This window comes from Cottoperca gobio, chromosome 1 (genome assembly GCF_900634415.1).
Source record: "Cottoperca gobio chromosome 1, fCotGob3.1, whole genome shotgun sequence".
Classification (NCBI taxonomy): Eukaryota; Metazoa; Chordata; class Actinopteri; order Perciformes; family Bovichtidae; genus Cottoperca; species Cottoperca gobio.
The window spans coordinates 13,092,441-13,108,407 of NC_041355.1; the positions used below are offsets into that span (position 1 = coordinate 13,092,441).

Genomic DNA, 15,967 nt, shown 5'->3' on the forward strand with positions numbered 1-15,967 from the left:
ATATTTTTTAAAAGGTTGTTAAACTCTTATCTGCACTATGTAAGCTTTCAAAAACAATTTCTGAATCACTGGTAAAAATGTGTCCTGTGGTCAGTAGACTAAGAAAACATTTTCAGCAGTAATTTAAAATACAGTGCACGTGCACTATTTATACCTTAAATAGATAATGTGTTATGATTAGAACAATGATAATAAAAGAGGTTATTTTTGTTGTAGTTCAGCATTTTAGTCATTAATTTCTATGAAAATGTGAATAAAATGAAAGTGGGAAGGTATATAAGTAAAAACTCCTCCCTGATGCAGCACACACATGAAGCCACTAGTGGGCAGTAGAGGCAGTGGCGTCGCAACAGTTATGGTCCTCACTTTTGCTGTTTAACATCTCCCAACTGGAATGATCCACGGCTGTGTGCTTTCTCTTCCATGGGATAGATGTGTTATGGTGGTGGAATGATCCAAGTTTAGGGCGGATGAGGAGGGAGTCACAGGATCTCACACAGGATTTGTTAATTAGTTTAATTCCTCCAGTAATCAGCACCTCCTCCTTTTCGCTTATCAGCTGGAGGAGCTGGGTAATTACACGACAGCTGTAGGTGCAGCTGTTTCAATGGCTGCAGCTTGTGGTGTGCTGTCAGACTTTACAGTGACGACAGTGCGGTGATGAGACTTGTACTGTAGTGTTGGTGCGTGTCATTCATTCATGGGTGTTGTGTGTCTGTGTGTGTGTGAGAGTTACTATGACTACACTTACATGTGCACACTAATATGTGTGTGAAACTGCATATGCATGCGGTTTTACTCTGTGTCTAACTGTGCATCCAAACATGTTTTTTAGTCAATGTAGCCCACAGGAGAGCATGTGGTCTTGTTGCATGTGTGCTGTTTGCTTAATGCCTTGCACCACTCCTGTCCAAAAGTGATGTGGGAGGCTGTTTCTTCTCAGGATGGGAAGTTGTTTCAGCCGCGCTGTTGGCCAAACATTTATTCTGGCCTCCATGAGTAGAGCACAATTACCCTAAATCCACCACATACTCACCAAGACGTTCAGCAATCATGTGCCATCCTGGTATGCCAAGTGTTCCCGCCTCTGTCTTTGTCAGTTCCAGATTTACAGATTGTGTTATTGGCAGCAGTATGTCTAGATCAGGTTGTATGTGTATAATGTAAAGCCCTTAGCAGTTAGAGCTTGGGTTTGTATTTACCTTTTGTTTGTCTTTGTGTTCTATCCTCATGTGGGCGCATTGAGTTAGGAAGAGAAGTAGCATTGGTTTGTTCCTGTCCTGCACCTGTTGTATTTTAGGCACTCGCCTGACTCAGCAGTAGGAGGAGAGTGTCACTGGCCAGCATTTGGCCCGGGTGTGAAACATGTCCTGCCGCTCCTTTATGCAGGGTGCTCCTGACTTTGAACCCTGTTTCTCTCATCGCAAATTATGCGCTTCCTCCCATTATTCATTCTCTCTCACACTCTTGCAATATAAGAATAATTATCACTGATAGCCTTCTTTGCCACAAAAGGAAAAGGCATTTGAAATCTTCTCAACTCAAACTTATATCGCCTGCTTCTGTCGGCTGCAAATGGTTCAATCTTGTGAGAAGTGTAGCAACACTTTGATACCTCCATAAAACTAAAGTGCCATGCACCTGCTTGATTTTGTCTTTATATAAAGTCCTTCTTGTTGTTTTCGAGCTACTGATATACTTCTGTATCAGAAGTGCCACTTATTAGGACTTTGAACTTAAGATCTATATTGAAAGAGTTCTCGAAATGACGCTCATGCACAGTGCGTGATCCAAAGTAAAGTCCACTGACAGCCACAAACCGAGACTTGATCCGACCTTATCTGAGACTTTTCCAGGCTGAACAACAACTCTGTGATGTTTCATGTTCTCTGAACTCTCCTTTTCACAATAAAACATCTCTATCAGGATATTGCTCTGTGTTTCTTACTGCTCCTATTCTCCCTCTGAACGGCACTGTGGGTTAAAACAGGGGAGATGACTCTTCTTCAGTCTAGAACGCAAATGTTTGTCGGAAGCGTGTCACATCCGGGAAGTGCGTGGGTGTGTGTGTGTGTGTCTTCTTTTATTTGCGTGCCTGGTAGGATGTGCCTGTCTGTATGATGCTCACAGACCAGTGTGTGTATACACGTGTGTTTGTGTCAGCGTCTGTGCATGGGAGCATATGTGTCTCCATGCGTGTGAGTGCATTATGAGCGAAACGGGGTCTGGCATGAAGATCAAAGTCTTCTCCATAACTCCTCAGTCAGTCGGTCGGCCAGCCGACGAATTGCCAGGAAGCTCCACTAACCACGGGGGATGTTGAGTTATTAGACTCAGATTATTTCAATTAAAACACAGTTGTTCAGTTCGGTGAGAAATTCACAGTCTCTCTGTCTTTTTCTTACTTTGTAATCGAGGAAAATAATACATATTATTATTTAAAAAAACACACTTGGTTGCTTTGAAAACAGCAATAGCAGTTGTAGATCATTGCAATGTTTAAGTAATAGTTACCATCAGAAATCATCTGTATTATTTTGGCTTAAGGTCCTACTACTTCCAACCCTGCTAACTCTGCTTTGTAGACTTTAAAAGTTTTCTCATTTAAATGTTTTCTATTCTGATTAATGTTACACAATGTCAAGTCAAATATCAACTGTCATGGACAACACATTTAGGTCATCTTGTAATTAATCAAAAATCATGCAATCTCTAAATAACCCACAATTGTTATTGTCTTAATGGTTCAATGTGTAAGATATGCCAGAATTTAAACTTAAAACATTAAAACAATAACAGACATTACAAACAGAATGTAAAGAGGTAACAGTGTTGACGTTGTGTCAAAGACGTCTGTGTTTTGTGTTGCAGAGATATCTACTGAAGTTAGCATGCTAACAGCTAGTTCCGCTCCGTCCAGTCTTGTAATACCACTTGTTCCTCTAGAGGCGACAGTGAGTCAGTGTAGCGCCAGTCTGCCCTCAGTACAGAGGGAGAAGAAGTACTAGCTGTCTTACTCGCTTGTAAATATTACAGCCATATTGCGTGTCTGTTTTATAGTTCGAATCACATTCAAAGTGGTAGAAACGAGGAAACCACCTCGCTTCGTGCTCACAGCTGCCAGGAGGCTGCTTCGCCGAGGGTATAGCTGTCGGCAAGCCCCGGGAAACGGCGTAGCTTCAGTTAGCAGCTAGCTCGAGTTCAGCCACAGCACTCGAGAACTGGAAACTCCCCGTTCCTGCCGTTACACAGGTCCACCAACCCGCTGTGATTGCCGGTGCTGGGGCTTGTTCTGGCTGAACTCAAGTCTCTTCGGCCGCTGACTGGGGCTCCGTCTGACGGAGGCGGACTGTCAAGTGCCGGCTCTGTCAACCTCTCCCCTTCCCCGGCGGGCTGCTCTCCTGGCTGCGCCGCCACCGGGAACATGAGACAAATATGCGGGTCGTTTTCTAGTTTCTGCCTCTTTGGATTTAGTCCAATAAACAAAGAACACTAGAATTTGTATTTGTAACAAGAAAATCCCTCTGTGATGAAATGACCTGTCGTAAAAAGAATTGTCTTTTCCAATCACATGAGTAGTGAAAATGATATGGGTAATTAATATACAGTGTGTTAGTGTTATCATCTAATAGGCAACCAGCAACCAGATGGTACAGGAGATAGACTGGAAACTGTGCCAGAATCCAGCAAGTACTTGTGTCCTACAATATGAATCTAATCCAATTGAACCTATTCCGTTTATTTCTTTATTTTTTTTTATCAGTTCATCGCTTCTCAATATGTCACCCCCTCCTGGGTGTCCCCGCTAATGAAGTGTGATGGTAGTGATGAAGTGTAACAGCGGCTGGTTTGGAAGTTCTGTGCCAGTGACAGGGTGGTCCCTGCCTCACACTGCTGCTGGTGCTGGCACCCTCATGCTCATCATGCACACATTGTTCGGTGGCACCTGGCCATAAGAGGGGTGATGGTGGAAAGCCTGGTAATAATCAGACTTCTCCACATTGCTGTTGCTCTTTGCACTGTGTTTCTGTAAATCCTCATTTTCATTCTTCCGAAAATGACAACGATGATCACGTGTGTATTAATTGTTTAATGCACTGTTTACTTCAATTCATGTTCACGACATTCCTTGTTCAGTGATGCCTGGCCATATGTGAGGAGGGATGCTGGTGAATCTGGCAGCCCTATACAGAAATAGTTGCATTAATTCTGAAAAGTTGTTGTATTTCCTGTGTCAAGGCTTTGTTTTTATTCAAATGTGGATGACATTATGGGTTTGATCTTAATTCATTGTGCACATTATATTGATGGTTTCCAGATGTCTTGAACAGCAAATGTTCATAGTTGCTAAATAAAACCTGTTTGGGCCAACACATGCCCAATGGTCCTAATGACATCTCTTGTTCTGCTGGCAAGGTTTTGTTTTTATTCAGCCGGTATCATAAGATGACAGCATGACGCACATGTTTTTTTTTGTGTGCACAGCGCTGATCATTCCCAGTCTTTGCAGACTCAAACTCCCCAGGTTGTTTAAAAAAGCTTGAATGGTATTTTAGTCATGCAATGCACCTGAAAAGGCCTAACTTACATTATTCTGTATGATCCCAGCGATGCATTGGTGCATCATAGAATGGGCAACTGTAGGAAAGAAGGACTATCAAAATATGTTGAAATAATGAATGAATAAAGAATATCAAATGTCTTTGTCAAATGTTTTCCAATGATCGCATTGTTGCTACAGAACATAGCTAGCTTGTGGAAATGCAAAGGGATAGAATATGTAAAAGCATCGTGTTAGGCTATCCCCACAACATGCCTTACCAACATGCTTACTTTGGAAACATGTTTAAGATAGCAATAGCATGACATTGAAATTTGCGGGAAATCACACGGCTGAGCTTCTGGCTCTCGAAGGATCCAGGGCCATTTCTGAATCCCAGTCTGTGGACGTATAGATGGATGTATTTTCTTATAATAACAATATATATATATATATATATATATATATATATATATATGCATGCATGCATTTATGTGTATATAGGAAAAACCCAAAGTACTCTTACACATAACTCTGGTGGACAGCATTACAATAATTCACATGGACCTTGTCTTTGGAGTCGAGCAAGTAAAAGCCCAATGGTCTGTACGTGCTGAAACTGAACTAGTGTGAAGGGCTTTTCTCAATTTATGTGCTTTTCTTTGAAGTGTTTTCTTTCAAATGGAGGTTCAAATTTGAGAAATTCATTCATCAAGTGGTCATTCTTTTTGGTGTCCATCATGTGCAATGATGGATTTCGGGGCAAACGTAGCAGGGTTAGGGAGGTGAAACTGTCCGTGGACACACAGCCGGTTTCAGTTTCAAATTGGCACACAAATGGTTAGGATTAAGGCTAGATAATGTATGTGGAGACCACATATGTAATGGTGGTCAAAGTGGAGGGTCACTACTCTTCCAGCTTTTTTTTTGTATATTTAGACCGCTTTACGGCCTCTTCAGATTCAGTTTGGATTGTTTTTTTGTCATTTAGAAACTAAGTACAATTCACAGTTTGTGCTGTCCCCACAACGTACAAGTGGCTCTCTTTTCAAGTTCATCATATTGTATATTTGCATTCATACTATTATCATTGAGAATACATTATTATGATTGAGAGTGAGCAGGCTCTGTTGTAACAGCCCCAATATGGTTTGAAATGAATATTTAGAGAGATGTTGCTTCTTTCAGTAGGCTAAAACGTCTCCTGCTGGACAAGTAAAGTTACATTCCAAGGTTGACAAAGAGAGTTCCAACACAAAGTTTTCTTTTCTTTGTGTCCTGCCACACAACATGAATACACAATACTATGTCTTCATCATTGGCAAGCGTGGCGGTGGCATAAAATGCATAAAGCAAGACGTTTATCATCATTCACCGAGCATCTACCCTCGATAGAGAAAATGTCTAATGATGCAAAAAAAGATATCCTACCCCCAAAAGTGTTGACCTAGGGAGCCTGTCAGTTCATTTGGAGGGACTTTAGGGATTCATTGGGGGCCAGGGGTGGGGCGCGATAATATCCAGCGGTGAGACTAATCTGTACACACATGTCCCGGCACTTCAGACAGCCAGATGTTGCAAGGGTGAATTGTGTGCATTGTGATGCCCTCACAAACTGGTTAAATGCTAAGAACACATACAGTATGGAGTTTAATTTACTTATAACAATCAGCCTACATAATGGTACAGGTCTGTTCTGATATTGGGACATAACCTCTTTTGGGGATTTGATACAGTCAGGTGGAAAAGTGGTAAAAAACCTTTTTATAACATTTTTATTACATTTACGATATATTCCTTGTATCTCACAATGTTTTTCACAGCAACACTATCTCTCATTTCCTCAATATCACTCATTCCCAATATTGTTTGCTCAAGTAGGCAGTGCTGTGCATCATATTCCTTTAGCATTTCAGAGAAATGTTACCTAATATTCATTGATTTGTATTACCTTTTGACAGGTTGGCCCCTGGGTAAGAAATATACTGTAGCTCCTTTCTCCTGAACTGTTGGTGTTGGACACCACAGCAGAAATAAAGTCATTAACTGTCCAACACCAGTGGGAATATTTAAACAATAATAGAAAGCCCATTATGAATAAATAACTGACATGTTTTATTTTTGTGCTTGGGGATTGTTAGGAAAAGAAAGTGGCTGTGTTTATGTGTCCTCGTTTCTAACATGTCAGATTGGCCAAACACAGTTTCAGGATTATTTGTATACCGAGTCTCATCTTCCAAATATGGACATAGCACATTTCTTTCTTTTTTTTAATCAATATTTTATTAGGGTTTGCACACAGTTTAAAAACTGGTAAAACACTGATATTTTGAAACTCCTCCTAATTCTCCCCCACCGATCCTCAGGGTGAATTCGTTTACAATAAGCAACTGAGAGCAGAGAGAAAAAAGAAATAAGTTGAAAGAAACTCTTCCAAGACCCTGTAACTTCTTGTAAATACCATAATTGCCCTGAGTTGTATCATCATGCTGAGTGCCCTGTGTGTGCCAAGTGAAGTTCCAGTTACATCAAGAGATGTGTGTGTGTGTTTTGGTTGGCAACAAAGCTCTACCCTCTATACACAGGCAGTCACACCAGGGCCAATTGGTAACAGTTGTGGTCAGACCCCCTTGCACTACAACAAGGGATAGAAGAGGAGGGTTGAGTAGAAAAAACTGTCTGTCTTTACTTTCCTCTTTCTCCATATCCTCAGGAGAAATCATCTCCTGAATAAGCACAACAGAATTAGCCTCACTGAGTCAGATTGCATTTAAATCGGTGAGAGAAAACAAGCGTTTTCTCTGTTAGCTGTGCCCTCTCTGGGAACAAGGCCTACAATAACACACAGAGTTAATACAGCACATCCTGGAGCCACGCTGGGGTGTCACTGTTTATGGCACTGCCTCCACCACATGCACACACACAAACCAAAACCACCACTGCTTAGCCTCTGAGAAGATGAGTCAGCAATTTCCCGAGGCTTGGTGCGGATATAGATCTGGGATGCAGGAATTTGATCATTAAAAATAGAGCGCGTCGTCCAAACTTCTCACCATGCTCCTGCGTGTGAGTGTCATATTTGCTGTCTGACTTGAATTAGGCTTTATAATATCATTGGATGCTTGGCTTTGAAAAGGATGTTTAGATCTCATGGTAGAGTTGCATTTACCCAATGTGGTATCCAATGACTATCTGTGAAGGAATGGGTGAGGATCCTTAAGTGTCTTCATTGCATACTTGCAGTTCTCTGGCTTTGGGATTTGGCAGAATCACATCCTAAAAGTTGAGAACAGAGGAAATTCCACACAGGATGCCACATTTCAGAATCTCTGTACCTCAACCTATAATGCACACACAAACATGGTATTTCCTTCTCTGATTTGTTCTTTTCCATATCTCTGCTTCTTTGTGTGTCTCCCATTCTCTGCAATTGTCTGACAGGCCTGACATTTTTTCCTCTTTATCCTGTTATTTTCTCCCTTGCCTCCCACTTGCTTTTTTAAGGTCTGGATAGTGTATCACAGCTCTGCAGTTCTTTAATGATCTTGGATCTGGCGTGTTTTGTTTGTGCTTAAGTTTAATAAAACATTACAGGTCATTTAGCAGACGCTCTTATCCAGAGCGACAGTGAACTAACTACAGGGACAGTCTCCCTGGAGCAACTCGTGGTTAAGTGCCTTGCTCAGGGACGCAATGGTGGCAGCCCTTGTATTGAACTCTCTGTTTGGAAGCCATACCACTAGGCCATCACCACCCAAACAGTCCAGCTCAGTGAGATGGTTTGTCATGATTCTGATCATGAGTTTTAAAGAAGGAACCGGGCTGATGGGAGAGGGTGTTCTCTTACAAGGGAGTTCAGCTGGTCAACACCTCCAAGTCACTCTGCTGTAAAATGGTGTGTTGCTCCCTTCAGGCTGGAAGTGAGTCACTGTCCCATGTGAGGGAAGTGTTGTATCTTAGGGTCTTGTTCACAAGAATGGGTAAGATGGAGCAGGAGATAGACAGGCAGATTGTCACTGTATCAGCAGCAATGCAAACATTGTACTGGATTGTCATTGTGTAGAGGGTGAAGAACTAGATTTATCTACGTCCAACCCTCAGGTTCGGTGATGAGCTTCGGGTAAAGAATGATATTGGTATTACAAGTATCCAAAAGGAATTTCTTATTTTGTCTGAGACCACCCTTAGAGGTGGTTTGAGGAGCTCAGACATCTAGAAGGCACTCGGAGTAGAATCTGTGGTCCTTTGCATTAAAGGATCAGTTAAGGTGGTTCAGGCCTCTAATGTTGATGCCTCATTGAGGCCGCCTTGTGGAAGTATCCCAGACACATCCAACTGGGAGGGAACCACAGGGCTGACCCAGAGCACACTGTCATCTGGCCTGGGAATGCCCTGGGATACCCCATGAAAAACTGGAGAATGTGCTTGAGAGAAGGAGCTATGGGCTTCCTTGCTTAGCCTGATGCCACCATGAACTTGACCCAGGTAAGTGGCAAAAAAAATGGACGGATGGTTATTTCCACCATGAAAACGCTTTCAAACCAATTTCCACCATTGTCCTGTTTGTATCCTTTACCTGGGAGCCATGGCAACATAATGTGCTACACTTAGGAAACCTTGCTAAGAGGATCTGAGGGCCATCTATTGGCTTACAGAATCAACAGTTCACCAATTTAAGATGGAGCCAAGTTCCCAAAGGCATTATAAGCAATGTTATTAATTATACAATCAGAGCCAGTAGAAGCAAGCCAGACTGGAATTATATATATTATATATATATATATATATATATATATATATATATATATATATATATATATATATATATATATATATATATATATATATATTGTATATTATATATATCATATATATCATATATATAATAATATATATATATATTATATATTAATAATAATATATATATATTATATATATATAATATATAATATATATATATATAATATATATTATATAAATATATAGAATTCCAATTCCAATAATTAATATCATTGCTATATTATGAGTCTTTTTTGGATTTTTGTCCTTTGTTTTATTCTGGGCAAGTTGTAACTGAGAAAAGATTACAGTGCATTGCAAGAGCGGAACTAAGGGGAGACAGCAGCTGGAGGAGTTATTGCGTCTGTGTGACACCTTCAGTCCAGCTATGAGGCTGATGGGTGTGTATGCTGTAAACACCCAGAAATGAAGTGGTGATGCTACATCTGCCTTTGTACACCCTGTACTAGTGGTATACTTAAACTGTAAGAGACTTGGCCCTTAAGTATTTATGTTCGTGCCTTGGCCACATAATCATTTAGCCCAGACCAGCAGCAGCCAATCCTGAGGATAGTAGGTGTCTGTACGTGGTTCCAGATGACGGTGACAGCAGGGATAGAAACAGACCTGTTAACTAGTTAGCCCCCGGAGAGCAGGATGGCCACAGCGAAAGGTTGTTTATATAAAAGTTGCAAAGTATTAGAACAGAGATGAAATGGCGTTGAGATTGCGCAGAGAGTCAGCAGCATGAGGGAGTGGGTGACGTCATATGAGAGCAACATCTGTCTCCTATTGGTGTGTGTGCTCCAGGGCCCTCGTGCCTCTACACAGAAGGGCCAGATTTTACGTACATTGTTTTTGTGTGAATGAAAGGCAGTGTTGGTAGCAGAGAAACAGAATAGAGAGCTGGCATTCCTCTCGCTTCCAGCCAAAGTATTTAGAATTCACCACAGGCTCGCATGCTGTGGCAGCATCTGCTACTTTTAATATTTTAGAAAAAGTAATGTAGGAAGATGTTGTATTGAATTAAAGATGGGGTTTTTTTAATTGCAAATTGTTGCGTATTCTCCCATATGTATCTATAGCTTCTTATATGTCCAATGTTATCTACCTGGTTAGTTTACATTGTACATTAGTGTGTGTATTTTGAATGTATTCAACAATATACACCAATTTGGGTAATAACTAACATCACGATATTAAAAATAATTTATCTTCCGTTTTCAGACTTGAACTTATTGTCACATGGTCACATGGAATCGGTTTTACAGTCAAACAGTCTACCATATATGGAATATATATTCTAAGCCTCATTGTATGCAACAGAGCCTGCAGATGGCCGAGCCCAGCTCTCTGACAATGTTGCTGTAAGTCTCCTACATGGAAAGAGATAACAATACCATTTATAGACAGAAAGACACAGTTGTCTGTTAATAATATTTGTGACAGGTCCTATCTGTGCTTTGACTGCCTAGTATTGTCTACGTTTTCAAAATTGTTATCAGTCATATCGATAGCTCTTGTCTAACAAATATGTGTTCACTTTTTCACACTGACTGGTTCACAAAACCACCTGATTTAAATGTTTTGTAAATGCAGTAGATATAATTATGGAAGGGCAAAGTCAAGCTCTTCCACAGTAAAAATATTTATTAATAATTAATGAATTAATGATGTAGTGATCTAGTGGTTCGGCTTCCAAATAGAACACCAGAAGGTTGTGAGTTCAATACCAGGGCTGCCAGCATTGCGTCCTTGAGCAAGGCACTTAACCCCAAGTTGCTACAGTGGGACTGTCTCTGTACTCTGTATAACATTTTTTAATTTGATAACATCACTTTAGGGGGTTTATTAATGACATTATATATTTAAGCGTCTAATATAGTATCTAATTTTGACTTGTTTATTTTTGATTTGTATCAAATTAAATAAAAAATTATACTAAATTCTAGCATTCTAATAAGAATGTGCTTATTGTGGAGTTATTAGATCAGTCACTATTATGAACTGCAGACCTTTAGGAATATGTCCCTCCAGAGAAGAATGCTGTCAGTGACCAACAATGATTTCAAAAATAAGACTATACAAATAATCACAATTTACATTCCTATCATTTCCAAATAATCTGAGGTACAGTACTTATAAATAAAGATTTAGAGAGAGGGCTCACATTGTCCATTGTGCTTTAGAGGCCAAATATGCGTAAATGAATGCATCTTAAAGCAACTGGCACCAGAAAAAATGTCTGTGTGTTTGTGCACGTGCCATGCTCTCCCACACCGTGGCTTTGGTGGTTTATCCAGTGTAATAACATTTTAAACAAACAATCCTTGCCTGAAACAGGGCTTTCTTTGTGGTCTGGCAGATCCAAGCCAGGGCCAGCAGCTGTCATACATGGAAGAAAAAGTTACAATGGGAAATTGAGAATTATGTTGTTAAAAATCTTGACTTGATAACATGCACGGGAAAAGCCAGTACCTCGTAGGGTTACCATTCTAAAAACTGTATTCAGCTGTAGTTAAAGGTCATGTCCCAGCACTGCTGCATCTCGGCACTGTTTAAAATTCATTAATAAATTGAGATGTTATTGCAGAGCCAGAGCTGAATTAAGAAACTTGGCAGCGGCAAACCAAAAACATCCTTTGTGAGTAGTTGGAGTGGCACGCGGGACAAATGGTTCAGCGTCTACACCCCATGCACTGCCAGTAAAGGAAGAGTTCCTTCCTTCTAAATTGTTGCCTGATGCGTAGATGATGATGTGGGAGTCTCCAGGGACACTGTACATACGGCGTTCTCACGTCTCCCATCTCCTTGTCCTTGCCCCTTTCACCCTCTGGCCCTCCAAACTGACATGCTTTACTTTCCTTCCTGAAATTATTGGTGCAACTTAATTATCTGATGTCTGCCAAAACACAGAATGTCTTGTCAAGCTACGATGGCTCCTAGTTGAGAGGAACATGTTCTCGCAACAATCCAGTTTAAAGGTAGGTCTCCAGATGACCCTCAGCACTCACCTGTGGGAATTAAGGCATGTTTTGAGAACAAAAAGCTTAGATGATACTGACTGTGTACTATTTTACCTTATAGCAGCAGCAGCAATAAAGTGTTGTTCCCTCCCTGGATGGGGATTAGCTTGGCACTGAACTGTGGTTTGTGGATGAGTCTAGCTTCCCATTCCTGTAAAAGGTCCATTTATCAGAGGCTGATACGAGTCTGTGAAAAAACTTCCCTTTCTTTGACTCGACCTTGGTTTCTGTTTTACTGGTTTCTTTATTGTTCAGCCACTTTTTATTTTTTTTTTTTTTTTTTTTTTTGTCTTTTTCAATTTAGAAGGCTACTGGAGAGTATATATCATCACTGTTGGGGTAGAAATAAAAAGCAGGCCACAAATCTAGTTCGTAGTATCGTAGAAGAGTAATGAGCCGTGGTGTTTTGAATGTTTTTGCTCACATAGTTCTGAATGTATTTATTCATAGTGTTGTGTCATTGTGGAAATAGAGACTGATAAACTGAAGAGAAGAGATGATATAACTCTAGTTTATTTAATTTATATTTGTTTTAGCCAGTCAGATATGGGTTCTTTTTCCATTTTATGACTGAGTTCTGACGGAAAACCACAAACTCCAAGTTAATATTATCTCTAACCAATATCACATTTTAATGTCTAACCTTAACAAATCAAGAATTTGGAAATCTTTCAGTTATCTGTTTTTGTTGTTGGGCCAGACCCTCTTGAGATGCCATGTCAACATGTGGCTGGTTCTAACAAATCACACAGGCTTCCATCTGGACGACCTTCAAGTCAGGAACTCCTACTGAAGGACCCATAGCCACACAGCCAAACACACACATGTACACAAAACACACACTCTCTTTCTTTGGACGCCCAGTCATAGTCGCTGAAGCCTGGCTTCACGTCTTTAAAACTCATGAACAATAAGGACCTGATTAAATCCAGAATGGATTCAGGAAGTAGTGAAACCATTTAAAAGTGCGAAGAGTGCTTTCACACAACCCACTCCCTCCATCGCCACCATCATGTGTGTGCGTTGGCTCTTCCGTTTGAAGTTGTTGACTTCTCAGATGTCAATTTTTGGTTCCTCTAATATCTTTTATTACACTAAACATATTGGGAGGTCTTTTGTGTAATAAAACAAAAGAAGAAAAATTAAATCTTAACAATGGTACATAGCATAACAATAGAAAGCCAAATTAAACTTGACCTTCTCTCCTCTCCCCCCCTTTCTTTGCCTCTCAGAAATCATCGACGACCTCTCGCATCTTGTGGACAAGACGGACGACAGGATTCGTAACGAGACACGCAGGGTGAAGCTTGTGGAGACAAAGTCAGCCTCCTGTGGTGAGCCTTCCTTGTTTTCCTTTACTGTGAGCATCTTGGTCTAGTATCAGGGACCAAAGCAGGCCTGATATCTGATCTGTGTCCTTGAAAACAAATCACAATTAATCTATTTATTTCTATGAATGATTAGCTTCAGGTTTCTCCTTTTTTGTTTAGTTTTTTCATTCCTGCAGTTCACAGAGCAGATGTCTAACAGACTATAGCTTTTATAGAGGAAGTGACTCTGGCTCGTGTGACACATGGAGTTGGACTAAAGAATAGCACTTCTCTTTGACAATATGTAGCATGACGTACAGGGCCCATCGTGTTGGGTACAGTACATGTTAAGCAATACAAAGTTAACATCTTTAGCCTCCAGTAATTGAGTTTTCTAACTATTGCTGCCGTGGCCTTTTTCTCTGGAAAGAATGGTGCTTAATGGTGCAGAAAATATGATGCTGATGGGGACAAGCCCTCTTGGCACAGAGGATGTGGGTGGTGGACTGGCTCTGTCTGTCACGCCTGCTAACATAGTGTCCTGGGTTTTAAAAAGCGGGTCTCTTATACTAGAATCCTTAAATGTGTACTGAAGGGTTGCAAATCAGAACGGCGGCTGCAGGAGGCGTTTCAGCCATGTTTGGCAGTTGTCCGGATTGTGTATTTTTTACGCTTACAGTCTATTTTCTTCCGTTTTACGTGCATAATTACCGTGGTTGTGTCTGAGAGCTGCCAAAATCCATCCTACAACTCAATAATTTGCCTCAACGCATCCTATCTGGAGCTGCTAACGTGCTGCTAACGCTATGCCTCCAGTGTAGATGTGGCGTGAGTCATCGACCTCTGTTGTCTCAACTTCAGATTTTTGAGAGTTGAGTTGTTCACTGGGAGATCTTGTGAATGCACAGCCCTCCTTCGCCATTCCTACAGATCTGCTTCAGTTTGTTTAACTTTTGTTCTGCCGTTTACAAAAAAGGCTTTTTGTTGCAGTAGGTAATACTTTTTAACGGCTGCCGTGAGAGGTGCGTTAGCTGTCTAAAGCCGATCTGTGGAATGTGAGAGCTTGAACCAGGCTCAGTTTGCCCAGTGAAACGCCAGACAGCATTGCTATGGAAAAGGCTGCATTGTTGTGCTAGGAGACCTGGCCAACAGGCGGTCACAGGCAGAAGCAGAGCAGGCAGCAGGAAGGTCAGCCCTCAGAATGCCTCATTCTGTTGGTCGTGTCCCCATGGTGCCCGAGTGCGAGTTTGTTTGAAGATCCCAGAGCTCATATTGTGTTAGAATCAGAACTTTTTCTTTCTGTCTTTCTTTTTGTTTAACTTGTTCTTTTGCCACCCTAACTCCCTCCTCCCTCTCCTCAGTTCCAGGCTGAAGAATATTCATGGAGCCTGTGTGTGTGTGTGTGTGTGTGTGTGTGTGCGTGTGCGTGTGTGTGCATCTGCATGTCCATATGCATTACATGTGTCTATGTGTGCTTATTTGGCTGAAGTGTCGACGGAAATGTGTGTAACTGTATTTGCAAAGGATGTAAGTGTGTGTGTCTGTGTGTGTGTGTCTGTGAATGGAAAATTCCCCCATGGTCTTCTTCACTCTCACCTCAATGCGCTCTTTCCTTTTTCCATTCCTCTCTGTCATCCCCCTGTTCGTCTCCTCAGTTGTTTGACACTTGTCTTTGTGTCAAGCAGAGAAAGAATTGAAAATACTACATGCCACAAAATGTTTGGAGGGCTTTCCCTCTCTCTCCATGGCAGCGTGTTTATAATTCCTTAGCTTTAAGGCTTTATTTATTTTTCAAACCACCTCTCATCCAAAGCCGGCGTTTGGTGTTATGTCTCAGCCGAGTCCTTGTAAAGCTAGAAACCTCTGGCTTTGACAGGCGAGAGCATACTTAACATAACTATCGGTAGCTGCCTTGTTGTAAAAGAGGCATCTTTTTACAGACTGAAGTTGCGCTAAAAGCTGGAAACATTTCTAGAAATTTAAAAAATGTTCTTCACTGTAGGAGTATTAATCTAAATCATCAGACATTTGCACTCAGGGGGAAAACTGTTTTGTGTGCATGCACTAAAGCTGAGCTATGGGATGGGTCACCTCACCAAAAGGGAAGGACCCACATATTGCTCGACCATGGTTCCTGTGGCATAATGTGCATGACTGGTGCCCGTAGTGTTGTGAAACATCCATCGTGTTGAAGCCAACTGGATTATTTTACTGCACGGGCTTGTGAAGACATCTATGAGACATCTATCTCCTGAATTAACACAATATTTAGACTTTATTTATTTACTTTATTATTAGTTTTTAAGTTGAAT

The 15,967-nt window shown here is 41.0% G+C and overlaps 1 protein-coding gene across 2 annotated transcripts in view; it reads left to right on the plus strand.

The window, feature by feature from the left end:
• stx8 (syntaxin 8) overlaps window positions 1–15,967 on the plus strand; it is a 43,303-nt gene that overhangs the window by 20,872 nt on the left and 6,464 nt on the right. For both annotated transcript variants that reach the window (XM_029427835.1, XM_029428471.1), the window contains exon 7: window positions 13,578–13,679. In XM_029427835.1, the coding sequence (XP_029283695.1) occupies window positions 13,578–13,679 (102 nt within the window). The remainder of the gene's footprint in view (window positions 1–13,577; window positions 13,680–15,967) is intronic.